At 37.0% G+C, this 18,822-nt stretch overlaps 2 protein-coding genes across 2 annotated transcripts; both read left to right on the top strand.

Moving 5' to 3' along the window:
* Positions 1-3,395: 3,395 nt before the first annotated feature.
* LOC139823011 (uncharacterized) lies at positions 3,396-6,256 on the top strand. The gene is made up of 7 exons (XM_071795272.1): positions 3,396-4,132; positions 4,302-4,492; positions 4,562-4,753; positions 4,840-4,912; positions 5,024-5,262; positions 5,390-5,618; positions 5,778-6,256. The coding sequence occupies exons 1-7, from the start codon at positions 3,982-3,984 to the stop codon at positions 5,891-5,893; spliced, it is 1,191 nt and encodes a 396-aa protein (XP_071651373.1). The 5' UTR covers positions 3,396-3,981; the 3' UTR covers positions 5,894-6,256.
* An 11,855-nt stretch (positions 6,257-18,111) lies between these two features.
* Positions 18,112-18,822, top strand: LOC139822684 (uncharacterized). The gene has a single exon (XM_071794636.1). The coding sequence runs from the start codon at positions 18,112-18,114 to the stop codon at positions 18,820-18,822; it is 711 nt and encodes a 236-aa protein (XP_071650737.1).

Genomic DNA, 18,822 nt, shown 5'->3' on the forward strand with positions numbered 1-18,822 from the left:
CATATTATATATAATCATATATAATCATATATAATAAGATCTATTTATGTATTCATTTATATGCAATTATATCAAAATATTTATAACTCCATATCAAATTATGCAACATTATATTACAATTCTTTTCTGAGTAAATAATTACATATAATTATATCAAGATATGCATAACTCCACATTGAATTATACAATATTATATTAAAACTCTTTCTTGAGTAAATAATTATATATAATTATATCAAAATATTTATAACTCCATATCAAATTATGTAAAGTTATATTAAAAGTTTTTTTCGTGTAAATAATTATATGTAATTATATCAAAATATTTATAACTCCATATCAAATTATGCAAAGTTATATTAGAATTTTTTTTCCAGTTGAGATACATCAAATTATATACAAACTTATATATAATTGCGCCAAATTAGATATAATTATATATATATATATATATATATATATATATATCTGTATTTTAATGGTTGATTGAAATAATAAATAATAAATTCACGTAAAAAATTTGTAGTATAGAACAATGTAATTTTATTTTCATATGTATGCGTGCGTACACATATATTTTATTGTTCACATAATAGAATTTATTAAATTTGGTGTGTTACAAATATAATCACCTACTTTTACAACTTTATTAATGGTTTTAATGTCCATTAATTTTAATATGAGATATTGATCATCTATTTCTACAGGCAATATATACTTTACTTGCTTCCGTAATTCTTCATGATAGAATATTTTAGTATGAATAATTTTAAATTTCCGCAAAACAATGTACATAATATTATTAGCTTTTATAAAAAATCTTATCATGCCATATATTGTAGAATCAGAAGAATTGTTTGTTATTTGTACTGTATAACTATTAGTTTTATTGTGTCTAGAATAAATTTCAGAAGTAAATGTCTCATTTTTTATGTTTGCTCTGCCATAAATAAGAAAATCCCCAGCCAATACTTGACTTAAGAAGTTTTTATCTTGCTCTGTCAATAGCAAATCTGAAATATTTTTATCTAAACACTCAACGAATTTTTTTTCTTTATGAAGAATAATTTTATTCTTTAAAATAGTCACGCCGTAAAGTATAGATAAATTATTAATAATTTCTTGACCTATATTCTTTGATGCGTGTGATAAACTCGCTATTATTCCATTATAATTTTCAAATGGAAATGCTGAAGTAGCCCATAAAGGACCCCAACGTTTAACGCAAATACCAAGATGCAATAACTGATGCACATTATATGTAAGTTGTCTATCATTATAAAGATCTGGAATTTGCTTCACAAACATTTTTAACATAAATTCTGCATCTTCAATATTAAGTAACGTTATATCGCGCTTTAGTAAAATAAATATAGACATAACAAGCAAAAGCCAATGTTGAAAATATTGTGTAGGCAAATAATTCTTTAAGGTAGGAACGGAATAATATAGAAGCCAATTGTAATATTCTGAAGCTTTATAAAAGTGTATTAAATTAAGACTTCTTGGTAATCGATTAAATGTATCTGGAGGTTTAATTTGTAGTAAATAATTATTCATTTCATTTAAATATTTTTTTATACTCCAAGGCCCATCTTTTTGCAACCATGTATTTAAAAACTGTTTTACAGTTCCAAGTAACACAGAATGCATATGTTCTGGAATTACACAAGTTCCAAGATCTAGAAACGGAAGTACAGAAATAATAGTTGGTCCTTTTACACCTTTAGCATTGGCAACATTTTTTCTAAATGCTATTTGGCTTTGTTTAATCATTCTTTCATTAGTTCTCAATGTACAGCCATTTTCTACAAAAGGATAGATACGAATAGTTTTTTTGCCTTCAATTCTCAAACATTCTTGTGTTTTAATTTCACAGATATTACAACCGTACTGCCCATTAAAATTATATGTATTTAGTATTTGTGCTCTTGCAGGCGCATCAGCTATTATTAATGGTACAACAATTTTTGTATTATAAGCCAATTTTGTTTGAGGATGAAGCCAATTTATTCCATCTTCAAAACATTTACGTAATTTTAAACAAAAAGGTTGTAAAAAAGTATTCATTACTGGTTTTTGATTATCGTACCATAATCCACCTATAATAATGAATTGTTCTCTCAGATGTTGAGGTAATTCCATTATTTGAAACATTAGAGGCCAACAATTACTTTTTGAACTTTTTGACAAAGATAAGCCGTCAGTATTTAACATTAATGTGAGATCATATTCTCCTCTACTTTGTCGAAAGTTAACCCTTTTGTATTCCGATCCATCTGTTATATCTGAAATTTTAAATCCGTTATTTAAGTCATTTTTCTGAAATGTTTTTAATATTTTAGCTAAATTCCTACATTCAAAAAGACACTTAATTTGTTCCATTATATCAATTTCAAAAAAAAAAAGAATTTTTGCTTATTGAACACAATTTGCACACTTCTGACGCAGTATTTACTGCTAACATACATTTCTTACAATAGAAATGTTTAATAACAATAAAAGGAGGAACAATATTTTTAACATAAGAAAATAATTTATGTAAAGTTTTTGGCATCAAATTTGGCTGGGGAAGCATATTATTTATGACTATTAGCATATCCTTTAAGTTGGATTTTGTCATCCTATGTTTGATATAAAGATTTATTAAATTGTAAACTGTTTCATCAACAGTTTGAGCACTATCATTAAATAAAACATTCTTATTATTACTATAAGGAGTGCAAAATGTACTTTCATTAAAATCTGTATGATGCTCATCATATAATGATTTGCATACATCAATTGCATTATAATTTATATCATCTAACACCGCAGTATCATCTTCATAATCATGATTATCATCGACCAAATCATTTATAGATTCGTTTTCAGAATCAGATACCTCATCTATATAAATATCGCTACAACTTCTGGAGCTTAAATGATTATCTTCATGACTTATATTCGAAGCTTGTGTAAAATTTTGTTCATTAGTCTCATTGCCACTTTCATGTATATCAGGAATTGATAGTGCAATTTTTTTATCCCATCGTTGACGGTTTCTAACAGGAATCTATTTGCATAAAAATATTTCTATTATAATTTATAATGTTCATCTTTTAAACATAATATAGAAAATATAAAAATAGTTTTTATACATACCGGAACATTTATATTTTCTTCCCACAGTTTATATCTTTTTCGTGGAAGTGTATATTCACTGGCCATTTTGTATAAATATATAAAATTTTCCAAAAATATTGCATTTCTACAAAAGCACACAAAGCAATAACATATGCGTTAACGCGTTAATTTAATCATGTTTTTATTATAAATTATAATTATAATTAAGCTATAATATTTATATAATTTAATTAGACAACCTTTAAAATATTAATTAAAAAATATTAATTAAAAAATAATTTTAATTTTTTAATGCAGTATTATTTGCTATAAAGTTATTCGTCAATTATCTCAAACATTTGGTGTATCGTTAATCATATCGAATATATTTGGCGTTGCAATTAACATTGAACGAGAGAGACATATACTGTACCGTTTACAATTGTCTTAACTGAAGCTCTCTATTAGCGTTTTTTAATGAAAAAACTTATATAGTATGTACAAGTGCAACACTTGTGCGCACTGAGAAAATGTTATAAATTAATAGCGCTAAATAATTTTTTGCATATACACCATTGTAATTTTCCTATTGCGCAGAAACCTAATCCAGACAGGAGACCAGTAATATGTATAGAAATAAGATATATGCCACACGTAACAATCGAGAACCGTGTCGCGCAGAGCGTTCTGCGCAGCACGTGTACGCGGTTCTCGATTGTGTGTGTGTGATCCGCGGCTTACTTTTTCTCAACGTCCCTACCGCAAAGGAACTCAACGCGCGAAGTATATTGTAAAATATTCGATAACGGTACACCACGTGGTGAACTATCTCGAGTTTCTTATTAACATATTTCATGCAACTGATGTTTGTTGAAAATGTTTATTTTGTATTGTGCTAGCGATAATTCCTACAGTTGTGTGGAAAATGAAAACGTTATTTTTAACGAAGAAAATATTAACAAGGGTGATGAAGTGATATTTACTTATAATAATAAACAATATACTGGAAAAGTGATAGATTATTCAGGTAAAGTTAATTTAAATCTATATACGTCTGTTATGAAATTATTATTCACTATATACATGACTCAATTACAATAACGCTTCTATAAATAAAGAAATTTTATAGGTTAGAGAGTGACTTATTCATTATTATTGTATACAATTTCTAATAACTTTCTAAAAAACTATTACAGATAATAAATGTTACTTGGAAAAACAATTCGATAAGTTGAAATTGATGGAAAAAGCTCAAAAAAGGAATTATAATAAGGAATCAAATAAAACAGAAATGTTTCTTCGTAAAAGAAGGAACATAGAATCATCGTCGTCTTTATGCACATCATCAAAATTAGCTAATACTAAAAGCAAAAATAATACTAAAAAGGTACGTTATAATTTAATATATTATATTGTTTATATTGCGATTTATAAATTGTTAATTGCAAAATTTTAGGTCTTAAGAAAAATGCAGAGGACATCAAATTCTGCAGTTTTTGATGTATTGAATAAATGTAGTAATTCAAAACTACCTGATAACAATGCTAGTAATAGCAATAATCATGCTAGTAATAGCATGATAGATTTATCGAGTTCAAGTACAATGATTGATGATGACTACAATACTTCACAAGATAATAAAAAAATGGTGGTTTTTAAATAATACATTATTTTAATCAGAATATTATTTCTTATTACTTATAAATTAAATAATGGTTTGTGAAATCTTTACAGGATCATAGTCCGACAAAGGAAGAATTGAAAAAAATGCTTTTTGAAACCAGAAAACAGTTAGAAGAAAAATCTTGTGAGTTTGCTACATACTGAAATTTAAATTATAATATAAATTATATAAATTACGTTAATATTATCAATATACAATGTATGTATAATAAGTTTATATTTCACATCTGTTTAGTTTTAAAGGAGATAGATAAAGATTCCTGTCAGTTAAATCCATCACAGAACATTAACAATCTTGAAATGGAAATAGAAAATAACTCAGATACGCAATCTGAAATTACAAATTCTGTTGATAATACTGTTGATGAGAATGTTGATAATAATATAGAAAATCTTGAGGACGATAGTGATATTGAAATAGAAGAATTTGAAGATACAGATACTCAGTTATATGGAAAGAACTTCGAGCCTAAGGTATAAATATTCTAAATGAGATTATTTTATTGTAAATATTAATTTAATTTTCCAGATTCCATAATATTTCATAAATGTATAGTCACACAGTAAATTATTTATTAAACAGAAAAAAAATTGATTGCAGATGGTACACTTAAAGAATAATTTCTATTGTAGAAATGCAATATATTATGCAGCTTTAGGGAATTGTCACAGATCATCACATATTGTTAGGAGACTGTTAACAGGAGTGTTTAAAAAAGAAGCACTAATTAACTGTACTCTGACTGGGCAAACTCCTAGATCACAAGGAAAAAACCGGCAAAATGTTAAAGTCTCATGCTTACATCCTGTTGCAATTAACGCAATAGTTGGTAAATAATAATTTTGTTTTATTATTATAATAATCTTAATCATAATAAATAAAAATTCTAATGTTGCAAACAATATTGTTATAAATTTGTTATAGATTCTAAAATTTTTAATTCTAAATTCTAAAATTATATATATATAACAGATATATACATTTTCAGATTTTTCTCTTGATTACGGAATCAAACATGGTTGGACCACACAAATAAAAAAGGATTTACTTCGAACTATAACACAAAGGATTGGAGAAATAAAAAAAGAAGCAAGAAATGAATAAAGTATTTTAGTCCTCGTTTAAAAGAAAACAATTTCTTAATTGTTTATTTTTTTTTTTTAAATTCTAAGTTTAATTTAATGATTGATAACATATTGATTTAGTTTAACATAACGATTTTAGTCCTCGTTTAAAAGAAAACAATTTCTTAATTGTTTATTTTTTTTCTTTAAAATTTTAAGTTTAATATAATGATTGATAACATATTGATTTAACATAACGATTGATAATATATTGAATTATTTTATTTCTTTTATTGCAAAATTAAGCAGTATTATTTTACATTTGAGATTGTTTATGTAAATGAATACAAGTATTATAAATAAATAATCTTCTATTCATAAAAATATATTTTAATTTTCCATATTTACCACAAAAATGGACCCATTAAAAATTTGATCTAATTGTATCCAAAAATATATAATTATATCTAATCATTTATATATTATAAAGTTTGCATAGTTTGATCTAATTACATATAATTATATATAATTTTATCTATTTATATATAATTAGATCAGGTCAAAATCCATGTATAATTATATCTACAAAGTTATATATAATTAGATAAAATTGTATATAAACATTTTTTCCCATACAATCAAACGAGAAAGTCAGCGTTCGTCAAATTGCAAGCTTCCTCGATCCTCGCTACAAAGACTTAACAGCCGAACAATTCGAAACGGAGAGAATAAAGATAAAAGACTTTATCAAGAAAGAAGTACAGGTAATATATATATATAGTTACACAGTTAACATGTTCATTTATATTTTGAAGATTTTCTGCAGCGTTTATCATATTGGATGCATTGTCGTGTACTATGGCAAAAATTTGTTCTTCTAAATTCCAATCGAAGAATATCATTTCTAGTCCTAAAGCTATATTCTCAGCTGTATGTAGTTTCTCTAATCCTATTGTACATAAAGTGTGACTACTTAATTTCCATTTTTCTTTATCTATATATGTAACGCGTATATATATATATATATATATATATATATATATATATATATATATATATATATTGTTTTATACGTACATTATGTTTGCAATGAGTAAGATAACGAAAAGAAGAGTTACTATAAAGAAATAGACTGAATAAAATGAATATTTCACTTTTTACAGACGCTAGCTCCAACCGATATACCGGAGGAAAGAACTACACGTGTGGTTGGAAATGCATTAGATTTTATTTTTAAAAAGAGTACTTCAAGTACACAAACTAACTGGCGAAAGCAACTTGACCAAATCAAATGGATCAAATGGATTATCAAATGGAGATAACCATTGATTATAATGACTCACCCCTCGAATGGTGGAAGGCAAGAGTTAATAAATATCCGACACTCGCCGAATTGGCGAGGAAATATTTAGCAACATACCTGCAACATCCGCGAGTTCGGAAAGAGCGTTTTCCTCAGCGGGCAATATTGTATCACGAAAACGTAACTGTTTAGCCCCGGAAAATGTAAATATTTTAGTTTTTTTGTACGAGAATAGGAAATATATATATATATTGTCACGACTTTTTGCACTCCCGGACTGCTCCGGACGTGTGCCGGATCAAAAGGACTTAGGAGAGCGGGATGGTTGGCCTCTCCAGTGATTTCCTCGCACCTCCGATACTCCACAAAATGTTCCGAATGTTGGGCGCCAGACGCGTACATTCGCGTCCACGAAATCGCGAAAACCTAAACGAGACGCAAAACGAAGTGTGAAGGTGCGTGGAATCGGCTAGCTTGACCTAATCACGGGCGGGGTTAATGAAGGGCAGCGCGATATTCGGCGGGGTGACACGTAAAGATACTCAGTCAGATAACAAAGAAAATAACATTTATTGAGTACGGGTTGTCGAGAAAATAACAACGTTTATCCATCCGGCTTCGATCAAACACAAGATAAATTCAATAAATCAATCAAGAATAGCCGGTGGTGGGGTGTCTGGATTCATCTAACAGAAATAACATTAATGCGGACGCGAGACACCCACGGAGTATTAATTGAGTCTCTAATAAACACGCTGAAGGCTCTATTCTCAAACAATTAATAATTCGAGTCGAAAACCGTACGAAAACTCTGTCGCAATGATATCTTAACCTAACGCGAGTGATTCCGCTCGGGCGCAGTCATTTAACCAGGCAAAGAATACGATAACTAACGCAAAATACGGGATTAATGCGGTTCTCCAATGAGGCGGAATACTGGTCAACGCGAAATACTAGAGTCGCGATATCGCTAATAACCACGGAACGCCATGAAGAACTACGCAAGTAACATCTAAACGCACGAAACGTGTGAACGCCGGTAATTTCTTAACAAGAGTACAAGTCTAACATAATTAATCAATCAGCGGGAACGACATTCGACCGCAATTAACAATGCCATCGACATCCCAACGCAAACAAAATTATCAATCCGTAATAACGAGATCCGAACACAAATCGCTACGCTAACACCGACGCTCGAACACAAGAATTTCCCGACGCGAAGAAACGGTAACGCAATTCACGAAGTACCGGCCCGTAGGCGGCCGTACACCAAGGTCGCGAGGACAACGCAATATACTCGCGATATCGAACTCATTAACGCCTATCGCGATCTCCAGGGATTTGCCATAACGCTTGTACCACGGTTCCGCGGCCACGATACCATCCCGAGGCCCTTCGCTCTCGTTATCGACCGCAAAATTACACTCGATCTTAACATGCGTTATCCCGAGCGAGAGCGTACACCGGAGGGCGGTGTCGTGGCTTTACATCTCGCGATTTACGGGCAACCTCACCGGTGATACGCCTCCTCCTGGGCTCCTCGCCGTCACCTTCCACCAACGATCCTCGATCCGCCAGACAACGATCGAAATACCCGACTCGGGGTGGCTATCGCGTATCTTAATCAAACGTATTTTCTCGCCGACGGACGACCAGAGAGTGAAACGCTAAACCCGCTCGATTGCGGAATCGATACGGTACCCCTTCCTGAGGGGCGCGCGAGCCAATCGGGCGCGAGCTTGCAAGCCCGCGGTGTACCGGCGCAGTGCTGTCGATACGAGATCCTTCGGGGGCGGGCAATGGTCCCTCGGCGGCGTGCGACTCCTCAAATTTTTGTCCTTAGCGGCGGACGGAACTTCGCTCGTGCCGGTGTGCTTCCGGTTTGACCCTGGGGCGGTGGCCAGCCACCCCGTGGGTCGGTGTTTTGTGGAGATCATTTGCTGAAGCCGGGTGTTTACCCAAGCGCTTGGGGCCCCGCTATCGGCGGCCTCGTCCGTCGCTGCCGCACGTGCTGCCCGCCTGCCGCGTTGCTCTCGCCAGCCCGCGATCTCTGCTGCTTCCGTGTTTGCCACCCCTCCTTGGTTATCGAGCGTTCTTGATTTCCTTCGCCAAGTACTCCCTCGAAGGTTTGCCGTGGTGTGGGTGAGGTGCCGCGCGTATTACATTGCATAAAAACAAAAGAATAATCAGAATGCGGAAACGCGATTAAATACGACCCCTGGAGATCTCGTCGTTGCCTCCCTGGTCCGTCCCTGGGCGCGAAATTCCGCGCCTTGTGACGGCGGCGGGGCGCCGCGACGGTGCGGCGAGCCGCAACGTCACAATATATAAAATAAAATTTATAATATTATACAGAGTGCTCCGGATTTTACCCGACAAACTGCGGGAGTATATTCTACAAGTGCAAATAAGAAAAAATTTTTTTATGAAGTTTGGCTAGAAATGCTTTATGACAAAGTTGTAAATAATTATTGAAACGAAACGTGAAATAGGTAAAAATTATTACCTATTTTGATGACTCTTATTTTTTAAAGTTCCCCATAAGTAAAAATCAAGAGCGTTAAATTTGGCGATTTCGCCAAATTTAAGTCAGAGGAGGTCAGAGAACCATTATTACCTATTTCATGTTCCGTTTCAATATTTGTTTATAACTTTGATTATAATAAAGCATTTCTAGCCAAACTTCATATAATATTTTTTTCTTATTTTCATTTGTAGAATATGCTCCCGCAGTTTATCGGGTAAAACCCGGGGCGCTCTGTATAAAATAATGATAGTATTATATCATATATAATTATATTACTGGTTTTAGAAAGATATATATGCATGTAAAATAAGAAAATATATAAAATTACACGTAAAGCAATTTATAGAAATTTTAAATATAATTACACACATATACCTATTTATCCACATAATGTGTATGGCATATTTAACCTTCCGTGTACGTGGGTCTACGGCGTCCGAATAATAATGAGTGCATTTTTAGACTATTCATTAATGAGATATTTTTTGCAAAAATAACTGTTACTTAAAAGAAGAAAACTAAGTGAGAAATTACTTTTCTTAACATGAGAATAAATTTTTTTTAGATAGATAGATGGGTATAAAGAAATATACAGAGAGAGAAAATGAATCTAAGCAACTTTTATTCTGTCTTATACTGCCAACTTACCAACTTGCAGAATGTTTAGTCAACGTAAATATGTCATTGTTTGTCCGAAATTATGACTGATGTTTATCGTTTGCTCAGATATACAGGATGACTAACATAACTTTTTATAGCTCGATTTCGTTTATTATATTTTACAGAACAAAAAATTACGAAAGATGTCTTACAAATGTTGTCGGAAGAAATGATTACAGAACTGATACCTGTTATTGGGCCAAAAGCCATTTTTTTATTTTACTGGCGAAAAACTTTAAAAAAAATTATCGTTTTCCGTAAATTCCAACGAAGTATCAAAAGCAAAGATAAAAGTGAATTTAAACTTGTGTAATATTATATCCATTTCTATAGTTCTTTGTCCATGATGGCTATGTGCTCAAAGAAATTTTGTACAATCAATTTTCTCAATTACAATTGTCTTTCTATTACATTATATTAAAATATCACTTCTATATAATTATAGAAAAATGATGAACCTGATTTACTTACTGATGAAAGTTCAAGTATGTATGCTGATACATATTCTGATAGTTCAAGTGGATTTTATCTGCAAACGGTTAAAGATATTTTACAAGAATGCGTGCTTGGTCAGCGAATAATAAAAGCATACGCAAGAGATAAACAATTGTCAGAAAAAACAAGGAACAAAATTTGTGACATGGTCATCACAGATTTTGAGAATTGTTTTGGACGGTAAAAAATTAACTTTTATATATAAATACTAACACCTGCTGCATAGAATTTACACACTAAGAAAAAAATACGAAAAATATACTTGTAACTATAATTTAAGAAAAAAATTATATTAAATAAAACTACTTTTGTAGCAAATGTTACCATACCACTTATATCAACGTCTATCACTACGTGTAATTTAGAAAAAAAGTCGTACAATTTCCTATCATTACATATTGTATGTTTGGTATAGTAACACTTATTACAAAAAAATGGTTCTTTTAACTAAAATTTTCTTGTTGTCCCCTTATAATTAAAATTCAAAATACTACATATTTTTTTCTCAGTGTAATGAAAAATATTTTGCTCTGATTTTTTTTATATTTATTTAATTATTTAGATGTAATTTGTTGCAATTAGATCAACAAGCATTTAAAAATCTAAATATTGAGAACCAAATATTTTTTGTGACATTTTCTTTGATATTTATTAGTTATGAAAAATTTGATTGTGATGACAAAATATACATTTCTATGAAATATATCTTATGTAAAGTAATAACATCCAGCTTGCATAAAAATAAACGTTTTATTAGCTAAAAACAAAATTTTTATTACGCCGTATTTAAATAAACAACTTGTTAAAAAAAATACTTGAATTTTTTTATGGGATACAATGCCTATTTCTCTTGAACAATTTTATTCTTGGGAAATAAATCAATAAATTAGAAAAAATGAGATATAATTTGTAACGGCCTGCGGTAATCGAACGCGGACTAGCTCGCCGGATCAGGAGGCCCAGTTCGATAGGAGGCCCAGAGACAGTAACCAGAGATGTAGTTTACACGACAATGTTTATTCAATGCTATACATATAAAAAGACGGAACGCGGTATCTACAAGTTAAAGTGCAAACGCACATGGCGCGGTATTACAATAACTGACGGTATCGACGGGGTAACGTGCAAGTGCACGCGGCGCGGTATTACAGGAAAGACGGAACGCGGTATTTACAAGTTAAGGTCTCCTCAAACCAACGCGGTATGCGGTAGCGGTAGTGCGGTACGTATGTATACAGCGCTATATGTAGGTACCCAAATTGACCGCGGTATACCGCGCGGGAACTACGGTACTGTAGCGATACATTTTTGTAACGCTGCAGGCACAGTTGACCGCCGTGTACCGCGCACAGAAAGACAAAATGTCCATGGAACAAATCATTGAAATTGTAAACTTGCATCCAATTTTATTTGATTTGAGCAATCCTTGAGCAATGAATTGAGCAAATTCAGGTTCCCTAAAATTTGTGTGTTGTTTGCGAATGTTGTCCTTAATTGAATTTAAAATTTCATCGAAACAATCTATTGTCATTCGGAAGTATATATAAAATTTTTTCTCATCTTTTAGCAGCTGAGAAACTAGCGTGTAAACTCTCCCTTTGTTTTTCGTTCCATATTAATTTCATGAATCCATTTCCTAGTTTTTCTTCTGCAAAAAGTTATATATATATATATATATATATATATATATATATATATATGTATAACTTTTAGGATTTTTAGCCAAACTTCATATAACATTTTTTTTTAGAAAAAAATTGTTTTTTTTAAGAAAAAAAATGTTATATGAAGTTTGGCTAGAAATCCTTTATTACAAAGTTATAAAAAAGTATTAAACATGAAATAGAACATGAAATAATAGGCAACAACGAATTTTCCATTGCGCAGAATTTTTAACCAAACTTCATATAAATTACATTTACCTATTCCCATTACGTTCCTCATCTTCCATTAACGCTAACAATAATAATTTATCTTTGTCCGAAAAATACGTGTCTTCCATGTTGCAGATCAAAACAAGTAAAAGTATCTACTGATTTGCTGTGTAAATACCGCTTTGGTTTGGCTGAATAGGCGGTATCCCGCTACAGCACTATTACCGCTACCACTACCGCTATCGCATACCGCGTTGGTTTGAGGAGACCTTTTTAAGGTGCCAATGCACACGGCGCGGCCAATCTTCAAGCTGCTTATCGTTGGGATCTTCTATCTCCAGAGGTGGATTCACAGGAGGAGCGAAATCGTCTAGTAACGAGCCCGAGCTTTGAAGTTTATTATCTACTTTGATTTCGTAAATGTTATCAGGCCGTACGATCAGACGGGGTAACGTGCAAGTGCACGCGGCACGTTATTACAGGACAGACGGAACGCGGTATTTACAAGTTAGGCGGCGCGGTATTACAGTAACTGACGGAACGCAGTATTTACAGGATACTCGGTGCGGTATGACAAGACGAGACGCGGTAATACGCGGCGCGTCGCGGTGGTACGGTAGGAGCGGCCGGTCAGGTGCAGGCTGGCCGGTCGATCGGTGCAGGAACTGCACTCGGGGCTTCGGTGGCGAAAGAGCTCGCTACGAGGCCAAGCGTGCTTGACCCCGCTTAGCCGTTTGCCGACGAAAGTTTGGTTGACGGAGGTCGGGAACAATCGAGAGCTCTCGGTCGAGGCACAGAGCGCTGGACCACGTTGGTGTGTTGCCCTAGGACTTAGGTAGTTTTGTCGGGAACAGCGGAACGTTGGTGCGGAAGTGTTTTTTCTCGCCGGAACGCCGCGGTTTATATATCCCGGCGCGGCGGGTTCAGTGGGAGGGAGGCCGATCCTCAGGCGGGCCGCGTGGTGTTATGGGTACGTACGCTCGTCTTCGGCGCGGATCGGCTCCCGTCGGGGCTCGACGGGCCCGCATGGGGGTACCGCGCTTTTGCTCGCGCACACGGTACTTTGGAATAATTTAAAATAGGTGGGCGGTGCGTGCCTTATCCTCGCCCGACGCACGGAGAATCAATCGGGCGGCATCCGGCGGGTGTTTGCCGGGGAACGATGCGTTATCAAAAGGGGTGCATCGTTACATATTTATATAAATGTATATTTTATTAACAAAAAATATATATTACCAATATAAATAGATAATAAAACACAAATATCGAAAAAATGTCATAAGAAATATTTGGTTCTTAATATTATTGTAGCGGTCCGCACTACCAATGATACATGCCTGCGCGATGCCTGCAATACCGGCAGTTCGCAGCAACGCCGCTAAGCGTCGCATCGCCGGGGCATTTGCGCGAGTTTAAATTTCCGCACCGATTAGTATAAAGGGAGACCCCCTACGGGACCAAGCACGATTCATTAGGCGCCAGTCGCCGCGAACAAGAGCGCCTAGACGCTTGCAGGTATCCACGGCGTTAATCGCCTGTAAGCGTTAAAGCCGCTTTCTCGGCGCAAGTCGCCTACAGCGCTAGTCGCTTCCTCGGCGCCGGTCGCTTGCGACGACGCAAGTCGCCTACAGCGCGAGTCACTTCCTCGGCGCCGGTCGCCTATACAGCGCTAGTCGCTACCTCGGCGCGAGTCGCCTGCGCGGTGCTAGTCACTTACACGGCGCGAGTCGCCCGTCAGTCAACCACAGCGCTAGACGCTTCACCGGCGCGAGTCGCCTATCGACCAATCACAGCGCCAGTTGCCCTCGGCAGCAGCACGTGAATGCTCACCGACACCTAGGCGCTTGGACGCCCTCGGCAGTAGCACACGATCGCTTGCCGCCCTCCTGGACGCACGGCCGACCTCGGCAGTGGCGCACAATCGCCGGCCGACTTCTTCGGCTATAGACGAGGCGTCTTCTATCTAATAAAATTTTGAAAAAAAATTTTTTAAACAAAAATTATTTTTAAAAAATATTATATTAATGTTGTTGAATAGAGGAGATTTTACCATAAAACTTTTATTTGAAACATTTTTTGATATCTCGAATACTTTTTGAAATATATCGAGAAAAACAAAAAGCCGCTCTACATATGAGGGGTGGTTTCACCCCTTAAAACCGTTTTTGGGCCGCTACAAAAAAAAACCTAAATTCATCTTTTTACTCCCCCTACATGTGTGGAAAGTTTCATTAAAATCAGAATTTTCCACTTCGCGAGGTTCCCTTGTCAGTTAGACTCTCGTCAAATTAAAGAAATTAAAGATGTAGTCACCCAGCCCCCAGAGGTCAACAAATACGAGACTGTAAAAAGAGCACTCATTCAGCGTATGTCCGTCTCTCAGCAACAGCGGACACGACAACTCTTGGAGCTTGAGGAATTAGGAGATCGCAAGCCATCTCAATTCCTACGACATCTCCGAACGTTAGCGGGTGAGAATGTACCCGACTCTCTTCTACGGCTATGGTTAGGACGGGACGACTTCCTACTCAAATGCAGATGGTTCTCGCTACCCGGACGGAAGATCCGCTCAACAGCGTAGCCGAACAAGCCGATCGCATCCACGAGATGACTAGCAAGGCCGTAGTAGCTGCAACAGCTACGCCTGCGAATAAGAGTCCTTGGAAGCAAAGATCCGGGCTCTGACCAAACAAGTGGCCACACTCACTACACGCCTCTCGAGAGACACCACGAGGCAACGCAACAATGAGAAAGGCCGGAATCGAAGTCAAAGCCGTAGTCAGAGCCGCAACCGCGGTCAGACCAAAGAAGAGAAGGACAATAAAAATGACAAGCACTGCTACTACCACAATCGATTTGGTGAGAAAGCAAGGAAGTGCACACAACCATGTACATATAAATCGGAAAAAGACCAAGGCAGTCACTGATGGCGGCCAGTAGACCCGCCCCAAGTACTCGCCGCCTAATCGTTACGTGTCAAGAGACTAAGAGACGATTCCTGATAGACACAGGGTCGGATGTGAGTGTATACCCTCGCTCTATGGTAGCGGGACACACCACGCCAACATCTTACGAACTCTATGCAGCAAATGGCTCGACAATCGCTACGTACGGCACGATTACACTTCAGCCGGAACTCGGGTTACGACGCGCATTTCCATGGCGTTTCATTATCGCCAACGTCACGCAGTCCATCATCGGAGCCGATTTCCTTGCCTATTACCATATCCTTCCAGACCTACAGAAAGGTACTCTGCTCGATGGTAAATACTTGCGCAAGAGAGGCACAGCAGAAAAAGGGGTTGTGGTATCTATCAGAGTGTTGGCTATCGAAGATGAATACCACAGAATCTTGGCAGAATTTCCTGACATCCTAAAGGCTACTGCTAAGAAACATACGGTAAAACATAGCACGCTCCATCACATCAAAACCACGGATGGCCCACCAGTTGCAAGCCGTCTTCGCCGGTTAGCCCCTGACAAACTCAAGGCGGCCAAGGCTGAATTCGATCTTTTGCTCCAAGAAGGGATCATTCGAGTATTAAAAAGCCCATGGTCATCGCCATTACACATGGTACCAAAGAAAGGCGACTCCTGGAGATCTTGTGGAGATTACAGGAGAGTTAATGCTAGAACAGAAGCGGATCAATACCCGATCCCGCATATTGAAGATTTCTCGCAGAACTTGCACGGAAAGAAGATCTTCTCGAAAATTGATTTAGTGCGAGCATACAACCAAATACCATCAATCCGGAGGATATTCCAAAAACGGCTATAACAACTCCTTTCGGACTCTTCGAGTACCTGTACATGCCGTTCGGGTTACGCAATGCCGCACAAACTTTCCAACGCTTCATTCACGAAATCACAAGCGACTTGGATTTTTGCTATGCGTATATTGACGACATCCTTATCGCATCAGAGAACGAGGAACAACATAAAAAGCATTTACGCATACTCTTCAAACGACTTCAGAAATACGGCATTTTACTCAACCCCTCTAAATGCGTGTTCGGAAAGTCAAAGGTTCTTTTCCTTGGTTACGAGGTTTCAGAGAACGGCACTCAACCTCCGCCAGAAAGAATCGCAGCGATCAAGGAGTTTTCCAAACCTGAGAACATTCAGCAGCTTTGACGGTTCCCGGGGAATCTCAATTTTTATCGCAGATTTATTCCTAAGGCCGCTAAGGACCAGTCAATTTTAAACGGCTTACTCAGCGGTCCCAAAACAAAAAAAAAAGCTCCCATAACATAGAACGCAGAACTGAAAGCAGCCTTCGCAAACTGTAAGAACAGTCTGTCTCGCGCAACTCAGCTGGCACACCCAAAGCCAGAGGCAAACATCACTTTTACAACCGACGCTTCCAATACAGCCATCGGAGCAGTCATTTAACAACGGGACGGAACAAAATGGCAACCATTAGCCTTCTTCAGTAAAAAGCTAAATCCGGCCCAGCAAAAATACAGCCCCTACGATAGAGAGCTTCTAGCAATCTACGCCGCTATCAAGCACTACCGGCACATGCTAGAAGAAAGGATCTTCACGGTGTTCACCGATCACAAGCCGATCACATACGCCTTTCGACAAGATCCACTCCACAGCTTTCCTAGGCAGGCACGACATTTACAATACATCGGGCAGTTCACTATCGATATTCGTCATATCGCGGGTAAAGACAACATAGTCGCTGATACCCTCTCACGAGTACAGGAGATTCAGTCCGCAATCAACCTAGAAAAACTGTCACAAGCTCAAGAGAAGGATACCGAGGTGGAAGACATTGTAAAAGGGAACTCTTCACTGAGATTGACAAAGTTATCAATCCCTGGAACGAGTGCAGCATTGTATTGCGACATGTCAACCCCAATAGCACGTCCCTTCGTTACAAAAGAGTACAGGAGACAAGTGTTTTAATCACTGCACAGCCTATCGCATCCAGGAACCAGAGCGACGGCAAAATTAGTCGCGCAAAGGTACGTCTAGCCACGCATTAAGGCCGACTGCCAAGAATGGGCAAGAGCATGTCTTGCGTGCCAGAAATCGAAGGTCCACAGGCACAACAAATCGCCTTTAGGACAATTTATCGGCCCTACCAAACGGTTCGAACACATTCACATGGACCTAGTTGGGCCTCTACCTATTTCAAAGGGTTTCAGATACTGTCTCACAATCATTGACCAGTTTACCAAATGGCCTAAAGCCATACCGGTGGCAGACATATCCGCGAGACAGTAGCCCAGAACCTCTTCAATCACTGGATCGCAAGATTCGGTATACCTACGCGGGTCACTACAGATCAGGGAAGGCAATTCGAGGCCGACCTGTTTCGTCAGCTTACTAGGCTAACAGGCACCACGCATATACACATAACAGCCTATCACCCCGCAGCCAACGGCATGGTCGAACGTTTGCACCGACAAATTAAAACGGCCATCAAATGCCACGAAACCGAAGCTTGGACGGAAGTATTACCCGTCGTCATGATGGGCATCCGATCAGCAGTTAAAGAAGATCTCCACGCAACTCCGGCAAAACTTGTATACGGAGAAACTATGAGACTTCCGGGAGAGTTTCTACAAGAAACTACTCAACCAAACGAAACGAGCGACTTCTTACTAAGGCTCAGAAAGACGATCGAAGATCTACGGCCACAGCCAATCAAAAGACACGGTTTGCCTGCTATTTTCCAGCACAAAGACCTGACAAACACAACACACGTGTTCCTCAGGCACAATGCACCAATGCGGGCGCTGCAACCCACTTTTGACGGCCTTTACGAAGTCCTCAACAAAGGCGAGAAGATTTTCAAGTTACGGATTAACGGCAGAACCGTCCACGTAACTATCGACCGCCTTAAGCCTGCCTACATTTTGGCAGATCAAGAACCAAGCGACAACCTCGTGAGACACATCAGCCAGCACAGGATACTCCAACAGACATTCCACCTAAGGAAAACACAACACGGAGTGGCAGAGTGTCACGAAAAACAGTACGTTTTCAAATCCCGACTTCAAAACAACGAAGGGAGTGATGTGGCGGTCCGCGTCACCAATGATACATGCCTGCGCGATGCCTGCAATACCGGCAGTTCGCAACAACGCCGCTAG

This window comes from Temnothorax longispinosus, chromosome 12 (genome assembly GCF_030848805.1).
Source record: "Temnothorax longispinosus isolate EJ_2023e chromosome 12, Tlon_JGU_v1, whole genome shotgun sequence".
In the NCBI taxonomy this organism is placed as follows: Eukaryota; Metazoa; Arthropoda; class Insecta; order Hymenoptera; family Formicidae; genus Temnothorax; species Temnothorax longispinosus.